General features: G+C 46.5%; 1 protein-coding gene across 1 annotated transcript; it reads left to right on the top strand.

Annotated features, from left to right (window-relative positions):
• Window positions 1-9,980: 9,980 nt before the first annotated feature.
• LOC100119885 (peroxidase) lies at window positions 9,981-22,555 on the top strand. The gene is made up of 13 exons (XM_008205267.3): window positions 9,981-10,130; window positions 11,669-11,796; window positions 17,050-17,170; window positions 18,297-18,478; window positions 18,932-19,108; window positions 19,386-19,582; window positions 19,763-19,958; window positions 20,490-20,835; window positions 20,951-21,113; window positions 21,190-21,360; window positions 21,443-21,641; window positions 21,711-21,816; window positions 21,913-22,555. The coding sequence occupies exons 2-13, from the start codon at window positions 11,670-11,672 to the stop codon at window positions 22,016-22,018; spliced, it is 2,091 nt and encodes a 696-aa protein (XP_008203489.1). The 5' UTR covers window positions 9,981-10,130; window position 11,669; the 3' UTR covers window positions 22,019-22,555.
• The last annotated feature ends 54 nt before the right edge of the window (window positions 22,556-22,609 follow it).

Raw genomic sequence — 22,609 nt, 5'->3', positions numbered from 1 at the left:
TCTCTCTCTCGGTACACACGTAAGCTAAAAACCAACGCCGACGAATAGTTTAAAAAAATGCTCGACCTCAAAACGGGACACCAATATCAATGGCTCGCGCGGCAATAAGAGCAGCGCCGCGTGCTCTAGATAAGCGTGCGCGATATATCCCGTTTTTAAGAAAGCGATAGCGGCGCTCTTAATTCTCGCGTCATTATTGTGCAATAAATTCCGGTCCGATATATTCTCTCCAATGATATTACAATTCGCTCTAATTTGCGCAGAAATCGAATCGCCGATGATCGCCGATAAATACTCCATTCCCCGGAGCGTAAAATCTCAATTTTCAAGCTCGTTGTATGAAATATCATCGCACGGCTATTTCAATTTTCCCGGGCTGTGCGCGCAAGCAGATGAGGTGCTCCAATTTGCAGCTAGCCACCGCAGCAGACCTTGATAACGTTTTCAAGTTCTCTCTCACTCCGTCTACTTGTACTTTCGTCTCGGCTTTTTCCTTTTTGTTCGCAAGACTCGTGAATAGGCATAGTGCAACGCTCGCGCGCATATGCGGCACTGATATATTCCGTTAGGCGAGAAAGTCTCGCGCGCGAGCCGTCACGAACGTTCAAGTGCAGTAAACAGATTTGAAATGCCTTTATAAGTTGAGATGCCAATTTCGTGCAATTGCAGCGCACACGAGTCTCCTCTGGGGATACGTGCGTTTCTCGCGCGAAATTCGCAGACACGCGAGTACGCACGGGAAGAGCCGTTAATAAAATTGCTATATGTGATGTATTATATATCTGTATAAACCGAAGCGATCGTAAAAATGCTGGCAGTCGATATTGCGCAAGGATTATCCCGAGCTAAAATATACAGCTTCTCCGAATCGATTCGGAAAGTCCGGGGATAAAATTGAGGGAAAAAATTGCCTCCTTCGCACCGAAGACTCATCGGATTATACTCACTGGAGCGAAAAAAACGTATACGCGCGGCAGTAGCAGGCCTGCGAATATAATAACTTTTCCATGGAACGATCTCGGGCTGTGCTGAGAAAAAATCGAGGACACAGCGCGTTATACTCGAGAGCAACGGAGAGAGAACGATCGGATTACAACATGTCAATTAGAAGGCAAATAACTCTGCAGTCTCTCGATATATCGGCACCGGCTATACCGCGAGTATAATGAAACGTGCTCTCCATATCTATTATAATGCAGGATTTTCCGTCGCGCGGCCTCCTTACGACGCGCTTATAATTAGACGGCTCGGAAAAACGAGGGCTGGTGCGCTCGGGAGGTGATTGACGTTAGGGCCATTTTTACGAGGGATATTAATTAATAGACGAATTTTATACGAGCCGAGCGGGTTTAACGTTCGCTCCTCGGAGGATGTCGTAAAGTCGAGAGAATTTCTTTTGAGAGGGAGCTTTTCAGCGCGGGAATTACGAATCTCGTATATAGAAGAAACTTTTACTTTCGTTTTGCGTCGCCTTGGCTAGTGGCTACGCTGCGACAAAAGCTACGCAGAGTAAATAAACGGCTTAACGAAATTACGAAACTCAATTATACTCTCTGCTGTATAGCGAGAAGAAAGGCACATTTTTCCGATCGTTCGCTCTACATTTCGCGTATAGTTTTCGGAAGATAAACTCAACACGTCGTCGCGATAAGAAGCGAGCGAGAGATATACACTTCGCGCTTTGAAAAGTTTATTGTCCTTGCGCAATGTACGAGCGCTCGCGGAACAAAAATGTAAAAGTCCGCGAGAAAGTAGTTTGCCCGAAAAATATGCCCGATTATATACCTGAAAATAGTCTCTACTCTATATCGTACACGACTGGTATGCAAGCGATATACTTTCTTTCTTTCGGTACGTATTATATATGTGAGATTTCGGAAAGATCGAGTTTTTCGGTTACAATAGAGGAGAACAAAATAACGTAACCCGCTATACGCCCCGCTGAAATTTTCGTGCGTTAGCCCACGCGCCTTCACACGAGTGTATAGGTATACCTTTCACTGCTCTTTTTGATCGGGCTTACAACAGCGGCGCCGGCCGAGTCGCTCCCGATTATTTTTCAAAAACAAATGCAACGCCCGACGGCAAAAGACACTGCAAAGGGAGAGAGAAAGAGATGTAAAAGTAATGGTGAAAGTGGCCTGGCAAAAAATTTTCGGAGCACACTGCACTTGTTACACGCGCGCGCACACACACAGGTAAACGTGTGCGGTTGGTGGAGCGAAAAAATTATTCAACCGGTGGCGAGGAGGAATTTGCTTAAAACACACACTAAACCGAGGCATTAATAGCTCGTAAGAGTGTTTTTCTCTCAGTCTAGGTATATATCGGCTAAGCGGAAAGATTTTCGGACTACCGCGTATAACTACCGCTTGTCAGGTGTGGAACTTTCAATTTCGTTGTGCGCAGCGAGCGTAATAGCTGAGAAAACGAAGTCGCGTTTGAAAAAGATAACACGCATTCTACTTCGGATACATATCTGCGGATATTTTTCGCAGCCGAAGAAATTGAGACAGGTGTGACGCTTATGTATCGCCTTAGTTCACATTGCCTATTACGTGCTCGAGAGTCGAGTAATAAGATCGTCTCTTTTAGCGTCGTTCTCACGCTCGTTACACTTTTTATCTATATAACGCGGCGTAATATTCTTTTCTGAAAACATTTTGTCTGCAGCGCGGAAGAATTTTTCAAATCAAGCCTATAGCGATAATAATTATATGCGTATAGTTTAGTATATACGAGAGATTATCTGGAATATGTGCTATAATTAAATTAGATTAATACGCCCGCAGCGGTAGTACACAGTATGAGAACAATTACGCAATTTGCATAATACGCGCCGATAAGGTTTATCAGCTTATTCTCGTGCACGCGACTCCCGATATTGATAATTGTAACACGAAGTCACGCGATAAGGAAACCGTCTCCAAGTTCGAAAACGCTCGACGTATCCGGTATGCTCGAGCCATAAAAAAAAAAGAAAAAGAGAGGCAGTCCGCACGTAACATTGAAGGATAATCCCACGTGACGTACCGCAAGCGCGGTATATCTCTGAGCAGAGCGACCCTCGGCCCCCCTAAACCAGCAGCAGCAAGAGCCGTCTCTCTTTCGACTGCACAACTCGACACCGGTGTCTCTATACACACAAGCCATAAAGTGAGCGCGTGGGGTGTACCACCACCATCCGGACTAGCTCGCCGCGCTCAGCCCCTTTACTTTCTCCCGCGGTTTATAAACTTGCTTCTAACAATCTTGCCGTTCAGTCGTCTCCAGCAACAATTACCAGCAAGAGGATCAGCCTCCCGAGGCTCTGCCGAAAAATAAACGATCGCGAGTCGCCTCGAGGACTCGCAGGACGACGACACAGGCTCGAGTGATAGAGGAATCGAAGAAGCTTCGGAACTGCTACTGTGTGTCACTCATGCGTGCGATAGGGTCGAGTGCCGACGAGAGAGGATAGAGACGAAGAGAAAAAAATTTTGAGAAAAAAGGAGATTGAACAACGCTGGACACGCCTAACACACACGCACACACGCGAGGCTTGCGCGGATTCATGTCGGTTTACGAGCGGCGCAGTTCGTGTCCTGGACAGCTCGAGATTTAGAGGCTCTATTTATTCAACGCAGGAAACGCAGTTTTATTGAGGTACGTTGTTTTGCTTTTATTTTTTCGATCGAAATCGCGTGGGAAGGAAGTGGACGGAGTTATCTATTTTATATACTGAATTAGAGCAGAAATGCATAGTAAGCGAAAAATCGATATCGGCCTCTATTTCGAAATCGTGTCAAACGTATGCATTTCACCTCACACAGCCTTACATTAAAACCACAAGATATACCTGTATTCACGGAAACAGGAATAATTTGCATACACACATCCGCATCGCTCAGCCATCCGTACGCTCATCCACCAAAAGTTTCGATAATCGCACCGAGTGAAATTCTTTTTAATTCCGCGCGCACGCGCGAGGAAAGCTCTTTCAGGCATGGGCTGTTTCTTTCTTTTTAGAGAAACGAGGAAAAAGGCCGCGCAGTGATAATGAAAGTGAAAATAAGCGCTGAACTTCTGCCAACGCAGGAGTGGATTTTTGCGCGTCGCCAACTCTCATTCCAATGATTGTTTCCTTTTTGATTTCTAATCTGGATCTCGCACTACAAAGCACACGCGACTTTTTTTTTAACGCGTTTCGAGGTGTCTCCCGCTACGACTGCGCCACAATACAGACTAGCGCATTGTTCGACGGTCTTCGTGAGAAAGTTTCGAGCATGAATTATCGCGAGTCACACTCACGCGTGCTCTAATTAACTCGCTATTCTTTAAACGCGTCTGGTCTAGCGTGAAAAAAAAGGAGGCGCCAAACGCGCGTTATATTCGAACAATTCGCGCGCAAACGTCGAAATTTGCGTAAGAATTCGTACGGTTGCGGAATTCGCGGGTGCGTCAAAAAATCGAGTAGAACTGGTTCGCTGATACGCCGTGTCTACGCAAAAGTGCAGTGTATGGCTATCGTCGCTGAATATATACGAGTTTAACGACCACCTCGAATTCCTAGAAAGTATCATACAGAACGAGCCAATCGAGATATCGTAAATCTCGGATATGATTTTAAGCTTCGCGGTGAAAATCGCTTGTTTACCTTGTCTTACTAAGGCTGTAATGTCCTGTGATGGTGACACGCGAGAAAAAAAAGCGACGGGGTGCAATCATATCGTGCTCGGGAATGACGCTGATTTCTAAATTCGCCGCGTGTGATTCGCTCGATTGACCGCGTGTACTTAAATCGTATCTACACGGAAAGCTGATTAATTGACCGGGTTCTCTCTCTCTCTCTCTCGACTGATAACGCCGGCGAAGGCCACGAGAGCGTTACTATAACCCTTGCATAAATTAGGCTTTACGAAACGCTATTGCGCCGCTGCGTCGCGTGTGCGCTATAGCTAAACGACGAAAAGGAAGTTTCTTTGTCTTGTAATCCGGTGGGTTCTTTGCATTCAAACACGAGAGACTAATTACCGTAGAAGTATAGTGTACCAAGCGTTGCGCAACGGAAAATTCGGCGGTTTCATATTATTCAATTATTTTAACGGCGAGAGAGCCGATCATAAAGGAAAACATTTGTCCAAGAAGTTTAATTCACAAGCGACTCGGTATACGGCTGTAATTGGCTGTTATTATTTTAATGAGCCATTTCTTCCCAAAGTGCGATAAAATTCGCGCAAAACCACCCGCGTATACTAAAGAACTCTCGCTCTCGATTATCGAAAGTATATCGCGCGCAACCTTCCCCGGCTTCCTGATGCATTGCAAGCGTTTTTTCCTCGTCCGTCTCTCTCTCTCTCTCCCTTTCCCTTTCTTTCGAAAATTGCGCAACAGCCTATCGCGGTTCGCCGCGAATAACCTTTCACGCGGATAAATTTCTCCCCACCGCGTGTCCGATCGGCCTAAAAATGAAACGCAAATAACCGGCCGGATGAAAGGGTCCCAGTCACGTCGAAAGCAATGCGCAGCCCTATGAACCGTCGCTCGAATTATCGAGTCAGTCTCGCGCATATTTATGTCCCTCTCGATCGCTCGCGTCTTCCGCAACCGATAATCAAGCCGCTAACTGCGCTATCTCGTTAGTCGCCCTGGCTATTCTCTCTCTCTCTCTCTCTCTCTCTCTCTGTCGAAAATCTCGAGCCCTTGCGGCGGTTCTCAGAGCCGCGCGAGTCTTATAAAGCAATTATCGGTGAATTATGTATACCCTATTCCCGGACTATCGATTATTTGGCCCCGCGTCGCGCCAAATAAGGCGTTGCGCGGGAGCCCTGCCAAAAGGAACTGCCGTGAAGCGTTGTATAATGCGCGGAAATTTATCGACGAACGCGTGTACGCGCGGTAGGAAGAAGTTTCGGTCGATGCTAATGAGTATGAGCGACGACTGTGTGTACGGTGCATAGGACTGGAGAAAAAAAAGAAATAGAGATTGCAGTAGCTTTCAAATCTCCCGCCGCCGGTTTCAATCAACGCTATGCTACTGCTGGTGGTGCACGGTGTTGACCTAGATTGCAGCGCGAAAGGCCAATAAGGTAAAAAATCGAGGGACTCGCGTTCTGCCTTCTTTTTTTTTTTCTCTCTCTCTCTCTCTCTCTCCCGTGGTTTTATGAAAACCAGCACGAGATTAGATTTAGTTTTACAATAACAAAACTCGTTTGCCGCCTCTCGCGCGATTTATATCGGCGATGCCAAAGCTTTTACCGATCTCCCCGTGAAATCGGCGCGCGCGCACGTGCGCCAGTTACATTTTTGATATACGTATGGTATATATTAAGTAATGAAATATGGCCTTCTGTCAAAACACGCATATAAGTGCGAGGTAAAAGAAAGAATTTTTGTCGTGCCGTAATAAGGAGAGGAAGAAAGGCTGCCCGGATAAGGAGACCTTGCACTTTCTAAAAAAAAATTGTGCCGATGCCAAAAAACAACCGAGTGTGTATCACCTGCCGTTCTCTGTGGGGCTTACAAGTGAATATCCACGGCGGCGTTGCGCAAACCCGCGTTTTACGTAAAAAAGTCACCCGATAGTAATACGCTGTACACAGTAATACGCTGAAAAGAGAGACCGAGTATTAAATTCATAATTATATGTGGCGTACGGGAGGGTCAAACTCGAAAACGGGATCTCGCGATACTTTGACGCGTAAGAGAAAATATGCCTCTGTTACGCGCGTGTGTCACTACTTTGTGAGAAAATCGGTAAGGAATCGGTACCTGCTGCACAACGAATTTTCGACTTTACGCAGTGTACGATGAAACAGTCGAGTTGTTTGTACGACGCAGATGTTACGGCGGATTTGATTAACGCGCTGCAAGGATAGTCGTTTAATTAGACTATAATACCGAACATGGACTGCTAAGCGCGCTGTAATTACCAAAATTCCATGGTCCGAGGCTTAGTTCAAAGACGCTCGATTGCCAATTACGATTCGACCTTGCTCCGAAGACACATATAAATTTAAAACACCATATAAATTTAAATCCAAGCCAAGCTTATTTGTCCAGAACTTTTCCACTGGTACACCCCGGCTATGCAAATTGTTTACAAGTTAATTTGGCCCGACCCGGCTGACGCAAGTCGTACCAGAGCCACATTCTCGAGGGAAACTGCGTATACTTTGTATCGGTAGGGAATCGATGATTTTCATCGCGATCGAGGTTTTGAAACGCAAGCTCGATCGATCATTGATTTAGACGATTGTTAAACCGATGGAAAAGACTGTAATTGCATGAAAAGCGCGAACCTGTTAGCGCCAGCGACGCTCCGGTATGTGGAATTAAAATCGGTATACACGTACACTCTATGTATATTCACGCTTGAATAACTTCATTAGGTACATACTCGCGCGCGCAGACGTCTCTCTTTATACAGCTGCAGGATCGCCTTTAATTAGTGTCACTTTAATTTTCATTATAAAGGTACAGAGAGAGAGAGATAACCGGTCAGACGGCTTTTCATGAAACTTTAATAGATTTTTTTAAGAAGTCGCGTCTCAACGACTTAAATTTAATATCGGATACACGAGGCATATCATTGGTCAAAGTTACAAAATCTTTCACAATATTTTATTGCCGCCGTTTTACACGCTGCGAACGAAATTTTATCGATATCCATCGAATAGCTTCGCGTGAATTAACACGTGTTTTGAAACATAGGACATGATCGCGAAGAATTTTCATTCGGCGTATTGAGTAATTGAGTTAAACATTGACTCGCTGCGCTGCATACAATAATGGCGAAAAAGGATCCCACACGAGTATAAATAAGTATGCAGCGGCTGGAAATTAATAGTCGGCGTTATTAAATCAATAGCGCGGTTAACGTATCGTACACCGATCTTTAGCTCGGAACACAGGGAAACCCGGGGATAATTGTAAACGCACGCAAGACGGCAATCATAGTCATTAATATAATGTGTTAATTCAGGATAAAAGGCTCGCGTACGTTATCCGCGCGAAAATCCGGATTATTATTATCGAAATTCGAAAAATAAAACACGTACGGCGCGTGCGGTATATTTGCATTAATATTTCCTATCTTTCGCGCGAGCTTATTAGCTGTATAATTTCATTTCAGCTTGCGAAACGTGCGCGCGAGCTCCTGAATATTGATAAATTGCATCTGATATCGAGGTTATACCCCCGCGATGATAACTACAGCGAGATTCGTGTAAACAATTTAAACTGCGACAGTTTAATGACACATTGAGAAACGAATTATACATATATTTTAATACGAATAAAACTGGAGGCATAAATCTCGCGATTTTGCATAATAAATCGTTTTTTTTTTTTTTCGATAACACACTTTGCTCAATATATACAGATGTCGATCGGCTCGATTCACACCTCTGCATTACGCAAAGAGAAAAAAAAATACAATCCTACAACTAGCTCCGTATCCCGTCACATCCAATACAAAAATGATACACAGGTGCGGATACTTGGAAAAGTTATCAATTTTCATTCATATTTCACCTGCACATACACCGCGACCACATCAAATTAGCACAATAGTTCTACTCGAGCGAGCTCATGGGAAAGGAGGCCCCGACTACGAGATCGTTAAGACAGATCCTGCCAATCACACACGGTAGTTTTCAAAACAGCCGTATAATAAAAATCGAGAGCTCGAAAGACAAGCTCCAGGGCGCGAAGAAAAAAACGCCGATACACCGTGCAACCTCTCTCGCGTGTTCCTATAATTGCGCATAGATCAAGGCTTATCGAGCGTCCTTGCGAGAATTCAGCGAGACGCGCGGCCTTTCTCCCTCTTCTCTCTATTTCTCGCGGGAAAAACGTGCGCCTCGCCCCTTTTTTCCATTACGTATTAACGTATAATACACCCGCGCAGCCCGAACACGACGCGACCTTCGCTCCTCTGTGTGTGTGTGTGTGAGTGTGTGTGTGTGTGTGTGTGTGTGTGTTTAAGCGCTGCAGCAGCAGCCGAATATTGCACAAGAGAAGAGACGATTGTTTAGCCTGTGGGCTTTTCTTTATCGTCGCGACCTCCTCCCCTCGTGGGATCAGCAAGGCGACCTGCACTGTGTGTCGCTTTTGTGTGCGTTTTTTTTTTTTTCGGGAGGGAAAGCTCGAGAACTTTATGTCGTAGCTTGATTTATCTACATTATGCAGGAGCGAGTGTAGCTCCTTTGCAGGAGAAAAAGGTTGATTCATGCGGTGTCGCGGTAGCGATTAGTTAAGCGATCGGTAAAAAATCGGTTGAACTAATGGAGAGCGAAACGTTTAACGCACTTCGACGGAGATTTATTTCAATTACTCGTACTACTTACTATAATAACTCCGCGCCGCGCCCAGTCAAGGGTTAACAACATCGTTAAGCATATGCGAGCGCCGATCGGCATCAGCGCTGACAATCGCCTCATGCATATTCATAATACCGATCTCTAGCCGCTGCAGTAGCGCACAGGAAGTCCTCGTAGCGTTAACTCCTTCCTCGTTTTTTTTTTTCGCTTTACGACAGCTAGCCGCCGTCTTTTCCCGAACAAAACCGATCTCCAAAAATCGGTTCCCGTGTAGAAAGCGGCTTATTATTCAAATGCCGAAAACTATACTCCCTCGCCGTAACTCGCGTATATTTGTTCAAACACAGAACCGACGCGAGCTGCCAACCTGTAATTACAGTAGGCTTTCCATCGATTCTGCATCGTACGCAACGCTCGCTGCCACATATTACGTCAACGCTTCCCTCGAATCTTTTGTATAACATACGATGGCCCGCCGCACGCACACACACACATAACCGATTACAATACATCGTCCTCGCGGCTCGCACCAAAGTCCCTCGCTGTTTGAAGTCGTCACAACGATAATATTGTTCTTTCTCACTCGCTCTTGTTAAAACAACGATTTACCAACTTTCGTCCGAGCACGCTGCAGCGAATTCCGCGAGATAAAGATGCGCTCGATGAGTCCGTCTCCAGCTGTCAAAGCTGCAGCGGTTCGTTCGCCTGGATATAAAAGAAAAGCCGCGCGACTGACCGGAGAGAGACAGAATCGAGTGGTGTCGCGCCAAAGGGGGACACGTCGAGATCGGTACATCATTACACACAAAGGAGCTGTCGACGACCGAGGCGAGTATACATATACATATACGTATATAGACGGTAGAAAGCCCCTAATTGATCTCGACGGAAGTGCGCGAGGAAGTAGTAACGTTTCGCAAATGGCGCGGATATCACGCGCGATGTGACTTCATCGACGAACGTGTGTAATATAGGTGTGTGCGTGCGTGCGTGTGTGTGTGTAGTACCAGTAGCTCGCGAGACTCGCACGAATCTGCAATTTCATCCGCGGAGCTGTAATTGCTCCTACACGGGTATAGCCACACGCCGCCGCGCACACGCGAGTAATTCTCTCGCGCGTTGAAATCGAAAGCGCGGGTATGTTTGTACGTAAGGAGTTTTACGCTCGCGAGGGAATTGAGAGGATAAATATCGCCTATGCCGATCGTTTAATCGGCAATGAGCCGTGAAGACTGTGCTTTGACGCCGCGATTATACATGTCGACAATGTATCTTATACTCCCTCGTGCGGCACGTAAACTCTCGTTTGGGCCGTTTCGCAAGCCTCGTCGCGGTTTGAATCTGCATCGCGCCGGGGTTTTCCATTAATTAAGCTCGCGAGATTCGGCGCGAGTAATTGATTCGAGGCTCACCTCGGGACCTGTCGGTTATGCGAACGGATTAAAATACCGAGAGAGGGAGAGATCGTCCGCTTTTAAACGAAGTCGCTTCATCATAAGAGTAGTTTCCGTAAACAGAGTAAAGGATTCGACCGTCGATCGTTACGGTCAAATGCACATCAGTCAACGTATATCCGCTATAATTGTTCTCCACTTGCAGCCTCCACACACGCAGCACTTTTTCTTTCCTGCCCTCATTACCAATGCATAAACGCGCCCGATTGGACAGCTCTATATACATTCGCAGAAGCTTAAGCATTCATTGAAATTCCAGATGCTAATTGCCGACACGCAGCGACGACTGTCGACAATGTTTCTCTACCTTTTTCCTCTCGCCGATCGCGTCCTTGAACACAAACGCGCGCGCGCGCGCGAGATGAATGTCTGGACTCGCGGGTCGTTTGAAAAATTCGCCGTTTGATAAGCGAGCCGTCATGGTTTCGAAATAGCGCTGCTACCTGGATCGAAAATAAGCGCTCGCGCATAAATTAAATGTGAAAATTAGAAATTTCCCCGATCTATATTACGCGATTATGTGATTTCCTGCGCTTTTGCGCCATCTCTGTTCTGCCTGTCTTTGGCTTTATAAATAGAGGCCTATGCGCTCTCGCTGCACCTATCCCGATGACCCACATATAGACAAGTGACAGATCGCTCGCGGTTTAACGGAAGTCTGCCTGTGCTGGACTTTGTTGTGGGAATTTTGAAATTTCACCGTCTACCATAACTGTCGGTTATATTATATATATATATATATAGGAGGGCGTAAAAAGCGTGTCATTGTCATAGTGACATTCGCTCGAACATTCGTTTACGTACCTCTTTACCCCGCTCCATATCACGTCTCTATATGCCACAATAATTAGTCAAATGAAATGAAATCCACCTCAGCCGAATAATTAAAACGTGCCTTCTCTCGATTTTCAGAATGACGCGAGTAAGCTTGATCGCCGGAGCCCTGCTGCTCTGCGCAGCGACGCTCGCCGTGGCCGAGGCCAAGGAGCCGAAGCTGAAGCTCGCGCTCAAGAGCGAGAAAATCGACGCCGATGAAAAAGGTAATTCCTCGAAAATAGCAACGGTAGGCTATAAGCGAGTCTGCTTGTGTGCATAGCTCTTGGGCGTAAGTAATTGCCGGAACTAATTGCGCGCCTAACTCATCAAAGTCGTTTTGTAATGGTAACCTTTAGAGAACACTGCAAAAAAAAACTACCCACCGCTTGTGTGTTTCCCTGCAACGTTATTCTCGGTAAAAAATGGAAAAGCTTGTACAGTGCAGTGTCACATGATCAATTGTTTATAGAGCGATAAAGGATTATAGCCGGTCTCGCTATTTTTTCTCGGCGATTGAATATGTTTAAGCTCGTAAAACAGCGCTTGGGTATACATGTATGCAAAACGTGCCGCATCGGCATTATGTATTAGCAAACTGCCGAGTCGTAAAGAAAGTCGCGAAATATCGCCGATACGGATAGATGTATATACCAGGAGGGGGAGAGAAAGGCGGACTCGTCGATTGGCTCTGTATATAGTTGCAGGTGTAAAGAGTAGCTAGCGTGTGTGTGTGTGTATACGGAGAGTTAATACACCGCCTGTGCGGCGAATTCTAATCTCGAGGCACATCGGAGAGCGATTTGCGAGCAATTATAAAACAATAGCCACACGCCGGGAGAGCGAAACGTTCTCGGCAAGTTTACAAGTTTATATACGTATACGGAGTTTGCTAACTTTGCTGATCTCATTTACTGGAGTATTTCTTTTGGTGTATTATAGGTATATTTGAATGCTTATCGCGGGCTGTAGCTTTCGTAAGGATGGTTAAATTGAAAATCAATCTGAAAATAATATAACTCGCGAACAATCGAAAGTTAGCGATATTTACCAGTCATTGCCATATATGTATCAAGCTTTTCCCAGCAATTTTTCCATTAGGAACGAATCGACGGCCGGCCGCAGGTATACGCGAGCTATTTATATCGAGGCGTAATTGCGGGGGAAGCGTATGACTTTGGATTAGCAATTCTCCGACGGTATGTGATCGAATGATTGAATTAATCCCCCCGAAAGTTCAAGGTATCGATCAGAGCTTTCTCCACGGAGATAGACGTATATGCGCACGAAATGCGTGCCATTTGTCTTTCTTCTACTCCACAGTAGACTTTTCCTATATCACGAATTTCAATATATAGGCTAAAAGTGCAGTCGGTCGCGGTTACGTTTAATTTATCGGCTAATACGCGCCGCGCGACGAGATTAGTTAATAATTATCGATGAAATACGCACACACACTCGCGCAGTAGATTAGCTCTTAACTTTTCCTTATTCGCTCGATAAGTATAACGCACGTACGTACGGCTATACGCATGCGATACCGAGCTTTCCATCCGCGCACATATACACACAAAAGCTACGAAACTCTGCGCATACGCCGCATTCTTTTGTCGTCGGCTCCGGTATTATAATACAGATATATAGTCGAGGAGGAGAAAAACCGAACGGCTTATACGCACGAGTAGGTAGTCGCTCGCGCTTTACGCTACTTACGTGCAATTATGTTTTACGAGGGTCTATACGGTCTGCGCGACGCGGTGGCTTTCATAGTCGGAAGGCGGAACGAAAAAACGCGTGCCTGAGCGCAAAAAAAGAACAGCGTACAAGAGAGCGTCGCCCGCTATACCTCGTATACTTATACTTGCGGCGATTTTTCGATTATGCCCGCGCGCGAAAGTGCTCTTATACGTCAGCTCTATATAGCTCTGGCAGTGCTGCACACGCGTCTTAATCGAGCGCTCGTTAATTCGTTTTCCTTCCGCCGTCGGCGCGTCGCGATCCCATCCTATAAAATTCCCGGCTAATTTGCGACCGTTGCGCCTTCGTTTTTTTTTTTCCTCGTAATTTTCATCAACGCCATAGATTTCACCCGCTCCACCTCTATACAGTATACGCCTATGTCCTTTCGCCGTTCCATTCATCCGCTCGGTTGATGAGAAGAGAAGTAGATATAGATGTAGATCTCGGGGCGCAGCCTTGAAATTACGAAAGTCTATCTATACAGCGTTGTGAAAAGCTTACATGTACGTCTGTCGATGTGTCTGCGTACGGAATCGTGTCTAGCTATTATTATTACAAAACGAGAGCACTCGCGCGAGCGCGCGCAATTTGAATACGACCCCGTATTAACGGGCGATTTTTTTCTGCTGCTGAAATGAATATTGTCTATATAAGCTTCTGTAACGAAAAATTCTGCAATTTTTTTCTTTTCCCGAGCTGAAAATTCTTAAAATCCACTCGTGTGTGTGTGCGTGTATATAGAACGGAGAGCGAGACAATCGGTTTGCGCAAAAGTCTCTCACATCTCGTAAAATAAGACTCGCTTGCGAAAAGCCCGCGACGCAGTGACAAAAATTCTCGGCCATTCATATTTCCGCCGCTTGTTATACACACTCTTTGCACTACCTTATAATACATCCTTGCGCAATCTCGGAAATTTCGCGCTTTTTGTTATTTAAAGCCTGATGCAAGCGATATACGCACAGCCGAGAGCGGTGTATCGTGACTTTGGCGCTTTCAAGGTAAATAGAATCGTTGCGCAATCGTATATATGTATATACTTATACAGAGCGACACGCTGCATTTCCTTTTTTCGAGTTACGTAAAATTTTGTTTTCCATCGGTGCAGTTCGATACATATATAGGCGTAATTTATTCAGGCGCGCGGTTTTCGCGTCGAGTATTTCTATTTTTCAAAACTCGCGCCGCAGAGCTCGAAAATCAAGTATTAGTTCATTATTGCGCGCTAGTTTCATAATTTCGCAGTGTATATAGGTGCATAGAGCGCGGTTCGTTGCGCCTGCTTTCATTGGATAATACCTGTGTGCCAAACTAATAAATAGAAGTATACAGCGTTGTTTTTCGAAAACAGTCAACGCTACAGGACAATAGACGCGCCGTATAAGCAGCGTGTGAAAGCTCGAGCTCATCTCCCTCAGTAGCTCCTGTATAAAATGGATTTGTCTTGTTTTCGGCCGATCCCTCCATACACCATATATCTCTTACGTAAATGCGCGAAAAAGAGACAGACAGCGCGCGAATGAGTCACGCCCATATAATACGAAGGAAAAGCGATATATATATTAGAGCAATGTGCTAAAAGACCGTTACCGCGCGTCTAACGCACACGATGAACTTTCGTTGAAAATAACAATTAGGTGCAAATAGCCGGTGCGATTTTTTCCTCGCCCTCGACTCGAGGGTATATGAGGTTACGCAAAAGCGCATAAATCATCGAGCTGAAAATTTTCTACGTGATCAATGCGCCGGAATTTCGTTGCTGAAAAAAATCGCCGCATTAACGCGCGGACACATTGTAGTCGCGGTGTATTATACATAAATATACGCTTTGATAGTTCCTCGAGCTAATCACGGCTGGATAGAGTTGCGCACACAGAGCGGAAAACCGCAGATGTGTAAAATAGCCGGTGCGAGTTATTATTGCACATTATACACATCGACGTGATAAATAAAACCGGCGAGATATCGTTATTTTTTTTTTTTTTTTTTTAACCGGGCCACTTATCCGGTGAAATGGCCTGAACGCTTAAAACGATTTTACACGCTGAGAGCACTAGCTACAGACGCAAACGTAATAGGCCGTTAGTGTCCCTCGCGTATAGTTTATAATCCGCGTCCGATAGTTAACGATCTATATATGCCTATACGCCTATAATCTCTCCCCGAATCTGGGTCATTTTCGCGTCCCAACATACTTTGCGCCAAAAAGAAAGAACAATCCCCATCGATGAGTCTCTACAAATAACCACACCGGCTACTCTCCCGGCGATAAAATCAGTCGCGAGCGCACACTCGCGTACCCACAGCATTTATCGTTATTCCGTGTGCGCGGGTGCGGAGAGGCGGTGAAAGGACTCCACTGAGCTCTCCCCACCGCGAGCCACGCGCGCGCTACGGTGAATGTAATTTATACGAGGCGTGTAGAACCGGATGCGATGTTCTGCACGAGAAAGAAAGAGAGAGAGAGAGAGAGAGAGAGAGAGAGAGAGAGAGAGAATCTGATTAGGCGCTTTTTGCGAGCCGTCTTATATGTATACGACCGATCGTGCGTTATGTCACGCGCGCACAATACCGATTTTTTCCTCCTCCTCGCTCGCTCTTCGATCGGCTCTCTATGTATGACGGATTCGAGGTAAAAACCGGAGCGATATTCATGCGGAGCCTCCACGGGCGTATTGCGTTATGCGTAATGCGCGTTTTCTATGCGCTTTTTCTCGCGTCGCCGGGAAATTTTGCGAAACCCCCGCGCGTTATGCCGTTAACGGTGTACAGCGCAATCGGCGACTGTACTTGTCAAAGATTTCGCTGGGCGCATAGAGAAAGAGAGAGAGAGAGAGAGATCTTCCCAGCCGTTAACAATAAAAAAAGCAAGTGCGCGCGGTTGACAAAATGCGCGGAGTTGGTGAAATTTACGGCGTGTGTGCCAATAAGTCTCCCTATCGCCGGGGACGATCGGTACGTAATAAGCGCGAGAGAGTGTACGTCTGGTGCCGTTTCTACACTTGTCCCTCGGGGCGAAGGGTCAGATTTGATTGCTGCGCCGGAGAGAAAGAGAGATTGTATCTTGCGTGTAACACAGAGCACAGGCTTACGTCGCCCAAACAATTGTGCAACGAGTATCGGAGCAAATTATTGCGAAAAATGCATAAGGTGATAATTGAGAGAAGTCACGGTCAGTTTGTCTGTTCCTTGAAGAGAGCAGCTCTTCAATATACGTATACGCGTTTCCTGATCCGCTCGCTGAAAATCGATCCTATCGCGCACGCGCCGTGTAATTTGAGATAATGACATAAAGTTCAATTTAAGCGCGAATCGTAAATCATAAGACGCAGTCCGCAGTCCAACTAATTAAATTCACAATTAGAAACGTGCGCAGGGGTGCGGACGGGCCATTATATTTCCTTATACTCTCTCGGCCAAGCGTATATTATAAATAAATCCACATCCTCACGGCTCTCTATAGCGCGGCTACGTGCTGTAGGTATAATACGAATTGCTAAACTCGCCCGTCGTAAATTAATATTTACGAACTCGGCGGTGATCGCTGCGTCATAATTATATTAAAGCGTCGATCGTTGTAATCGAAAAAAAAATGTATGTATCGACTATACGGAGCCCGCAAGAAAGTTTTTGCGCGGCTGTCACGCATCAGGCGATACTGTACGAAATTCTTCCACGTCCATATTGTAATACCGCGCGATAAATTAATCTAAGCAAAAAAATTTTTCCTTTGTTTACAGATGACCTGGCAGCAGCGGAGACGAGCTACGACTATGGCAGCTACTCCGCGGCCAACCCCTTCCTGTCCTACCTCTACCCGCAGAGTCAGCAGTCCTACGTACAGTTCCCTCAACCAGCCGCGTGAGTCACGTTTTTTGATTTATCATTACCGAACACTGCATGTCGCTCGCTGAGACACACACTCCAAATAGAAAGCGCATTGCGAAACAACACGCGCGCGCGCGCGCGCGAGGGGAGATAAGACGCGTATTTTTTTTCTTTGATAAAACGAGCGTTGAACTTGGGTGTAGTTTCGCACGCTCGGAATCCGCGAGTTATATAACGCGCTGCAAGATATATCCATTGAAATTACATTTCAGAGCGAGAGAGAGAGAGAGAGAGGTTTTCTTTCTCTCTTATGTACAGCATACTTACCGATTTCGATTTGTGTGCATCGGTATAAGCCGCGAGTATATTGAAACTTTGATCTCGATCGTTTGAATAATGATATCCGAGCGAGGTGAGCGAACGTCTCAACATCGTGATTTGTAGCTTTACGCGTTACACACATTTCCCTATATCGCGTTTATGCAAATATATACGCGCAGCTTCGCACTCGAAAGGAGCCGCTACGGGGCAAATTACACTTTTTACGGAATTCTAACCTCCGGAGAAGAGGATAAGCCACTTTGAGAGAAGAGCCGCGAATCAAAACGATGTCGGCTCCGATTCGCGCGGTGGAATTCGATATTTCGCGAGTGTGAGAGGAGGGGGGGGGACGAATTAATTATCTTAACTTATCTTTACACTCGGCCGATCGCGAGAAAACTCGCTGAAAAAGACAGCTTCATCGACTTCATTAGGCGCTCTATTAAACGCAGTTTTCCATCAGCCGAAAATTTCAAAACGATGAGTTTGTTCCATTATAAGCGAAACTATACCCCGACATCGTTCGGTATTATACATTATACTATCGGTATGACTCATCGAAATCAGAGATCGCGATAGACGCGTTCGCTGTCTAGGAAGGCCTGCACGGCTGTTGATTTTCCGCCGGCGCGTCTTAATAACCGAGAGATACACAGATATACTTGTCTTCGAAAGGGAAAAAAGTTGCACGCTCACGCGCGGAAGTTCTCCAGCCGTCGCGTCGTCTTACGAATTCCGTCGTGTACGAATTTCCATTTCCTCGAGGCGTTTTTCTTCTCTACCGCACAGCTTGCTAGCTAATCGATCGGCTCTAATTTATTATGCGTCGTTATCGCAGGCAACCGGCTTACTCGATGGCACCGGCTGCGCCAGTCTACAGCTGCGGCCAGTACATGGGACCAGCTTGCCGTCGATCTCGCTACCGTACCTACGACGGTTCCTGCAACAACCTGCAGATACCCTCGTGGGGTATGGCCAACACCAAGTACGCCAGACTCCTGCCCGCCAATTACGCTGACAGTAAGTACCCGATGTTTTACACTAATCTCTACTTGCATATAGCAATGAAACGGCTTGCGAAAGGAGATTAATTGTAAAATTGAGACGGTTCGCGAGCTTCCCATAGCGCGGGGGCGTATAATCGCTCTCGCGACTGTCGCGCGCTGTGGGAGCCGGTAAAAATTATATCCCAGAGGTAATGCGCTTACGCGACACTCGGGAATACCCCGGGCGCTTTGTTGTTTGCAAAATTCGATCGCAGCGATTCGAGTGCATCGATACATATCGTAGCGCCGTGAGAGAGTCTACGTGACATAACAATATGCCCCGAGTTAATTGAAAGTTCATTGTGCAAAAAGCTCGCGAGCCTCTTTTTATAAACAACATGCAGAGATGCGAACGAGCCATGGCCTTTCACTGCTCTGCTATTATATTGTATTGTATAATAAACGAATAAATCACGTGTGATTGCAGACGTGCACGCGCCACCGGTAGCCAAGAGCGGCAACCCACTGCCGAACGCCCGAGCGGTCAGCTTCACGCTCTTCCCCGACGTCGACATCCAGGATAGAAAGTGGACTCTGGTAGCCATGCAATGGGGCCAGATCATGACGCACGACATGGCTATGATCGATGGAACCACCCAGTCGAGTGAGCAATTTCGTCCCTATTGTTGCGCAGCTATTCTACTCTGGGGATAATCTGCGTTCTTATTGTTAGCTGCCGCTGTTTTTTTTTTTCGGTGCGCGGGCCAGATGCTAAGCTGATGAAATGATTATACGGAGTATAGTAATAATTATAAATAACGCGAGGTTCACGGGAAAATTATTGGAAACGGCGAACAATTCAGCAGCGGCGGCAATCAACGAACCAGATTTTTCTCCCACATTATGCAACGCGCGCTCTAATTGTGCATCGAATTTTACAGAGGCTCACGCGACGCAGTGCTGCACCGACAACGGCCAGCTGATCCAGTCGGCCCTGGGCAGTCCCCTCTGCTTCCCCATCCTCATTCCGCCTAACGATCCCGTTTATTCTTACGAGATGCAGCAGTGCCGAAACTTTGTTCGCAGTACCACGGACCTCGACAGGGGCTGCTCATCCGGCTACACTCCGGCCGAACAGGTTCGTTGTACACATATCGAGTAGTTTTTTTTTTCGAGCGCAAATGCAAAACGGCCAAACTAGCGCACTTTTACTCAGCTGGTTGTGCATTCAAGTCGCGTCGTGATTACCATAGTAACGAGCTCTACAGCAGATACGAAGTATCCCGGTGTAATCAAACGAATAACGATTTAATCGCAGCTGACGGTGGTCTCGCACTTCTTGGACCTGTCGATAATCTACGGTTCCAGCGACGCCGTGGCCGCGAGCTTGCGCGCCGGTGTAGGCGGCCGTTTGCTCACCGACGTCCGCGGCAACCGGGAATGGCTCCCTCAAGCCACCAACAAGAGCGGCACCTGCGACATCTACGGCGATGCCGATGTCTGCTACACCTCCGGTGAGTATCTTTTTCATAAGGACCGAAGGAAAACTCGGACATGCACGCAATTTTCCTCGAGGTTGCGTCATGCGCGGAGTTTTAATCAAAGCTACGCGATTAGCATAACGAGATTTCGACCGGATCGTATATAATGCAAATGTAGCTATTTGAAAGCGAGCTGTATACTTTGATTGTATTAAACGCGCGAGTTATATCACGATCATTTGCGAGCATTAGCTCGCGCGGTGAGAAAAAAAGCGCTTCATTCACCCGCATGAGAGTCGTCGCTACCTGCTGTCATTGGAATGCCTGTACTAAGAATCATATTTTATATACCATACCTATTTTATAACGACAATTGTAAATTACACCTAAAAACTAACCGGACGTAGCGAGCCCCTTTTTATTTCAATAGCGCGTCGTATACCCGCCTCGTAAAAGCAGCAGCAGCAGTTGTTACGCGCTCTATTACGGCTCTTTATGGAAAAATCGTAAACTTATGCCCTGAATAATAAAGCGTGTGAATAACGATCGTTCGCTTCCACGCAGGTGACGTCCGAGTGAACCAGAACCCGCAGCTGACGATCCTCCACTTGATCCTGCACAGGGAGCACAACCGTATCGCTGGCCAATTGGCTCTTCTCAACCCACACTGGAGCGACGAGACGATATTCCAGGAGGCCAGGAGGATCAACACCGCCATCCACCAGCAGATCTCGTACTACGAGTGGCTGCCGATCTTCATCGGTATGCAGAACTCGCTGGCCCGCAAGATCCTCTTCCAGACCCAGGGCTGGGTGAACGACTACGACCCCAGCATCGACCCCAGCACCATAAACGAGCACTCGAACGCCGCCTTCCGTTACTTCCACTCCCTCATCGCCGGTAGACTGCTGTGAGTATTATACATATTATACATAGTCGATGTAAAGGAAGAGTCTAATAGAGTAACGTAAAATGTAGGCGACAACTTTTGAGTTTTAAACTTACGATCGCGTTCGTCTGTACAGCTTGGTCGACGAGCCGCGTTTCGCCTACTCGTACAACGCCCTTCGTCTCTCGGACCACTTCAACAGGCCGGGCGTCATCGAGGAGGACGGCAACCTGGACAAGCTCACCAGAGGAATGGCCTTCCAGCCACAGGAGGAGAGCGACCAGTGGTTCGACAAGGAGGTTCGCCTATAAAAAACAATGCAAGCGTTAATTGGTAAATGCACTCGCGCTAACGGTGATAATCTCGTCGTTGCAGATAACGAACTACCTCTTCAGAAACCACCACAGACTGGGAGACGATCTGCGCGCCATCGACGTGCAGAGGAACCGTGACCACGGCCTCGCCGCCTACAACGAGTACCGAGTGCTCGCCGGCTACCCTCGCGCCGTCCAGTGGACCGACTTCGGAGACCTCATCTCCGCCGAGGTATAGCTGCGCTGAAAGAATCAACGATCGTGTATAATGCGCGTCTCGCCTACATCTACAATAATCCCATTCTGCCCCTTAGAATATTCAAAAGCTGGCTCAGCTGTACGAGCGGCCCGACGACGTCGACCTGACAGTGGGAGCCTCTCTGGAGCGTCACGTCGAGGACACCCTCGTCGGACCGACCTTCCTCAACATCCTGTCCGAGCAGTTCTGGAGGACGAGAGTCGGCGACCGATACTGGTACGAGACCGGAGACCCCGAGATCGCCTTTACCATCGGTGAGTGAATGCTCGATTGTTCGACGTGATTAGATTCAATCGAATCTCTCCTTTCTCTCCATTCCGCAGAGCAACTCGCCGAGATTCGTAAGGCCAGTATCTCGAGGCTATTCTGCGACAACGGCGACCAGATCCAACTCATGCAGCTGAGAGGCTTCGAGCAGGTCTCCCAGTCGTAAGTCGATTCTTCTCATACGCGATCGTTATAACCGCCTCGATTCGATAATTCTAAAACGCTCTATAACGTTATAAACGCTCGATTCTATTGCAGGAACCCGCTGGTCAGGTGCGCCGACATCCCGGCTATCGACCTGTCGCTCTGGCGAGACGTCCAAGGAGCCGGATGGCCAGCACCCTCGCCCTGGGCTGCTAAATAGATTGAATTTTATAAATACGATATGTAGAAAGCGATCGAAAATTTAGGAGAATTGATTTCGTTTCCCAACGCCGCACCTGCCCATCAGATGCCTGCGCATCGGTGCGCAGCGTTACGTCCATCATCATTATTCTACCACGATCAAAGTGTAATTATTGTACATTTTAATAATTGTTTAAACTTTGAGTATTATATACCTACTAAGATTTATTAATATGAGCATATGTTAATAACTAAGTATATAATATGACGTCTAAGATTGCTATGAGTACGTATGTAGATATACCTATATATTATTATTGTATTACGCCAACTTGATTGGGCATCAATTATTATTATTATTATTTTTCTTTTACTTTTTCTTTTTTCCCGCAAAGTGAGTACTCGTTACCGCAAAAAAAGCAAACAAAAAATATTGTATTATTTCTTGAATTCACAGCATAACATTGTGTATTATTAATAATCAGTCTGTTACAATTTCTGTATATCTACGTAATTTTTTAAGAGATGTAAAAAATAAAGTCAATGAAAAATGGAATCGATGCGTGTCCCCTTCATTTCGCCCGAACGAAAATCCTCGACCAATAATCGC

This window comes from Nasonia vitripennis, chromosome 3, assembly GCF_009193385.2.
Source record: "Nasonia vitripennis strain AsymCx chromosome 3, Nvit_psr_1.1, whole genome shotgun sequence".
Classification (NCBI taxonomy): Eukaryota; Metazoa; Arthropoda; class Insecta; order Hymenoptera; family Pteromalidae; genus Nasonia; species Nasonia vitripennis.
The sequence above is the reverse complement of the archived record's forward strand: the minus strand, read 5'-3'. Positions and strand labels throughout refer to the sequence as shown.

Excerpts from the sequence above, each read along its gene's own strand:
- LOC100119885 (XM_008205267.3), top strand. The coding sequence starts at position 11,670 with ATGACGCGAGTAAGCTTGATCGCCGGAGCCCTGCTGCTCTGCGCAGCG. Across the intron at positions 20,836-20,950 it reads CTCATCGCCGGTAGACTGCT|CTTGGTCGACGAGCCGCGTT; the intron begins GTGAGTATTATA and ends TCGTCTGTACAG. Across the intron at positions 21,642-21,710 it reads CGAGATCGCCTTTACCATCG|AGCAACTCGCCGAGATTCGT; the intron begins GTGAGTGAATGC and ends TCCATTCCGCAG.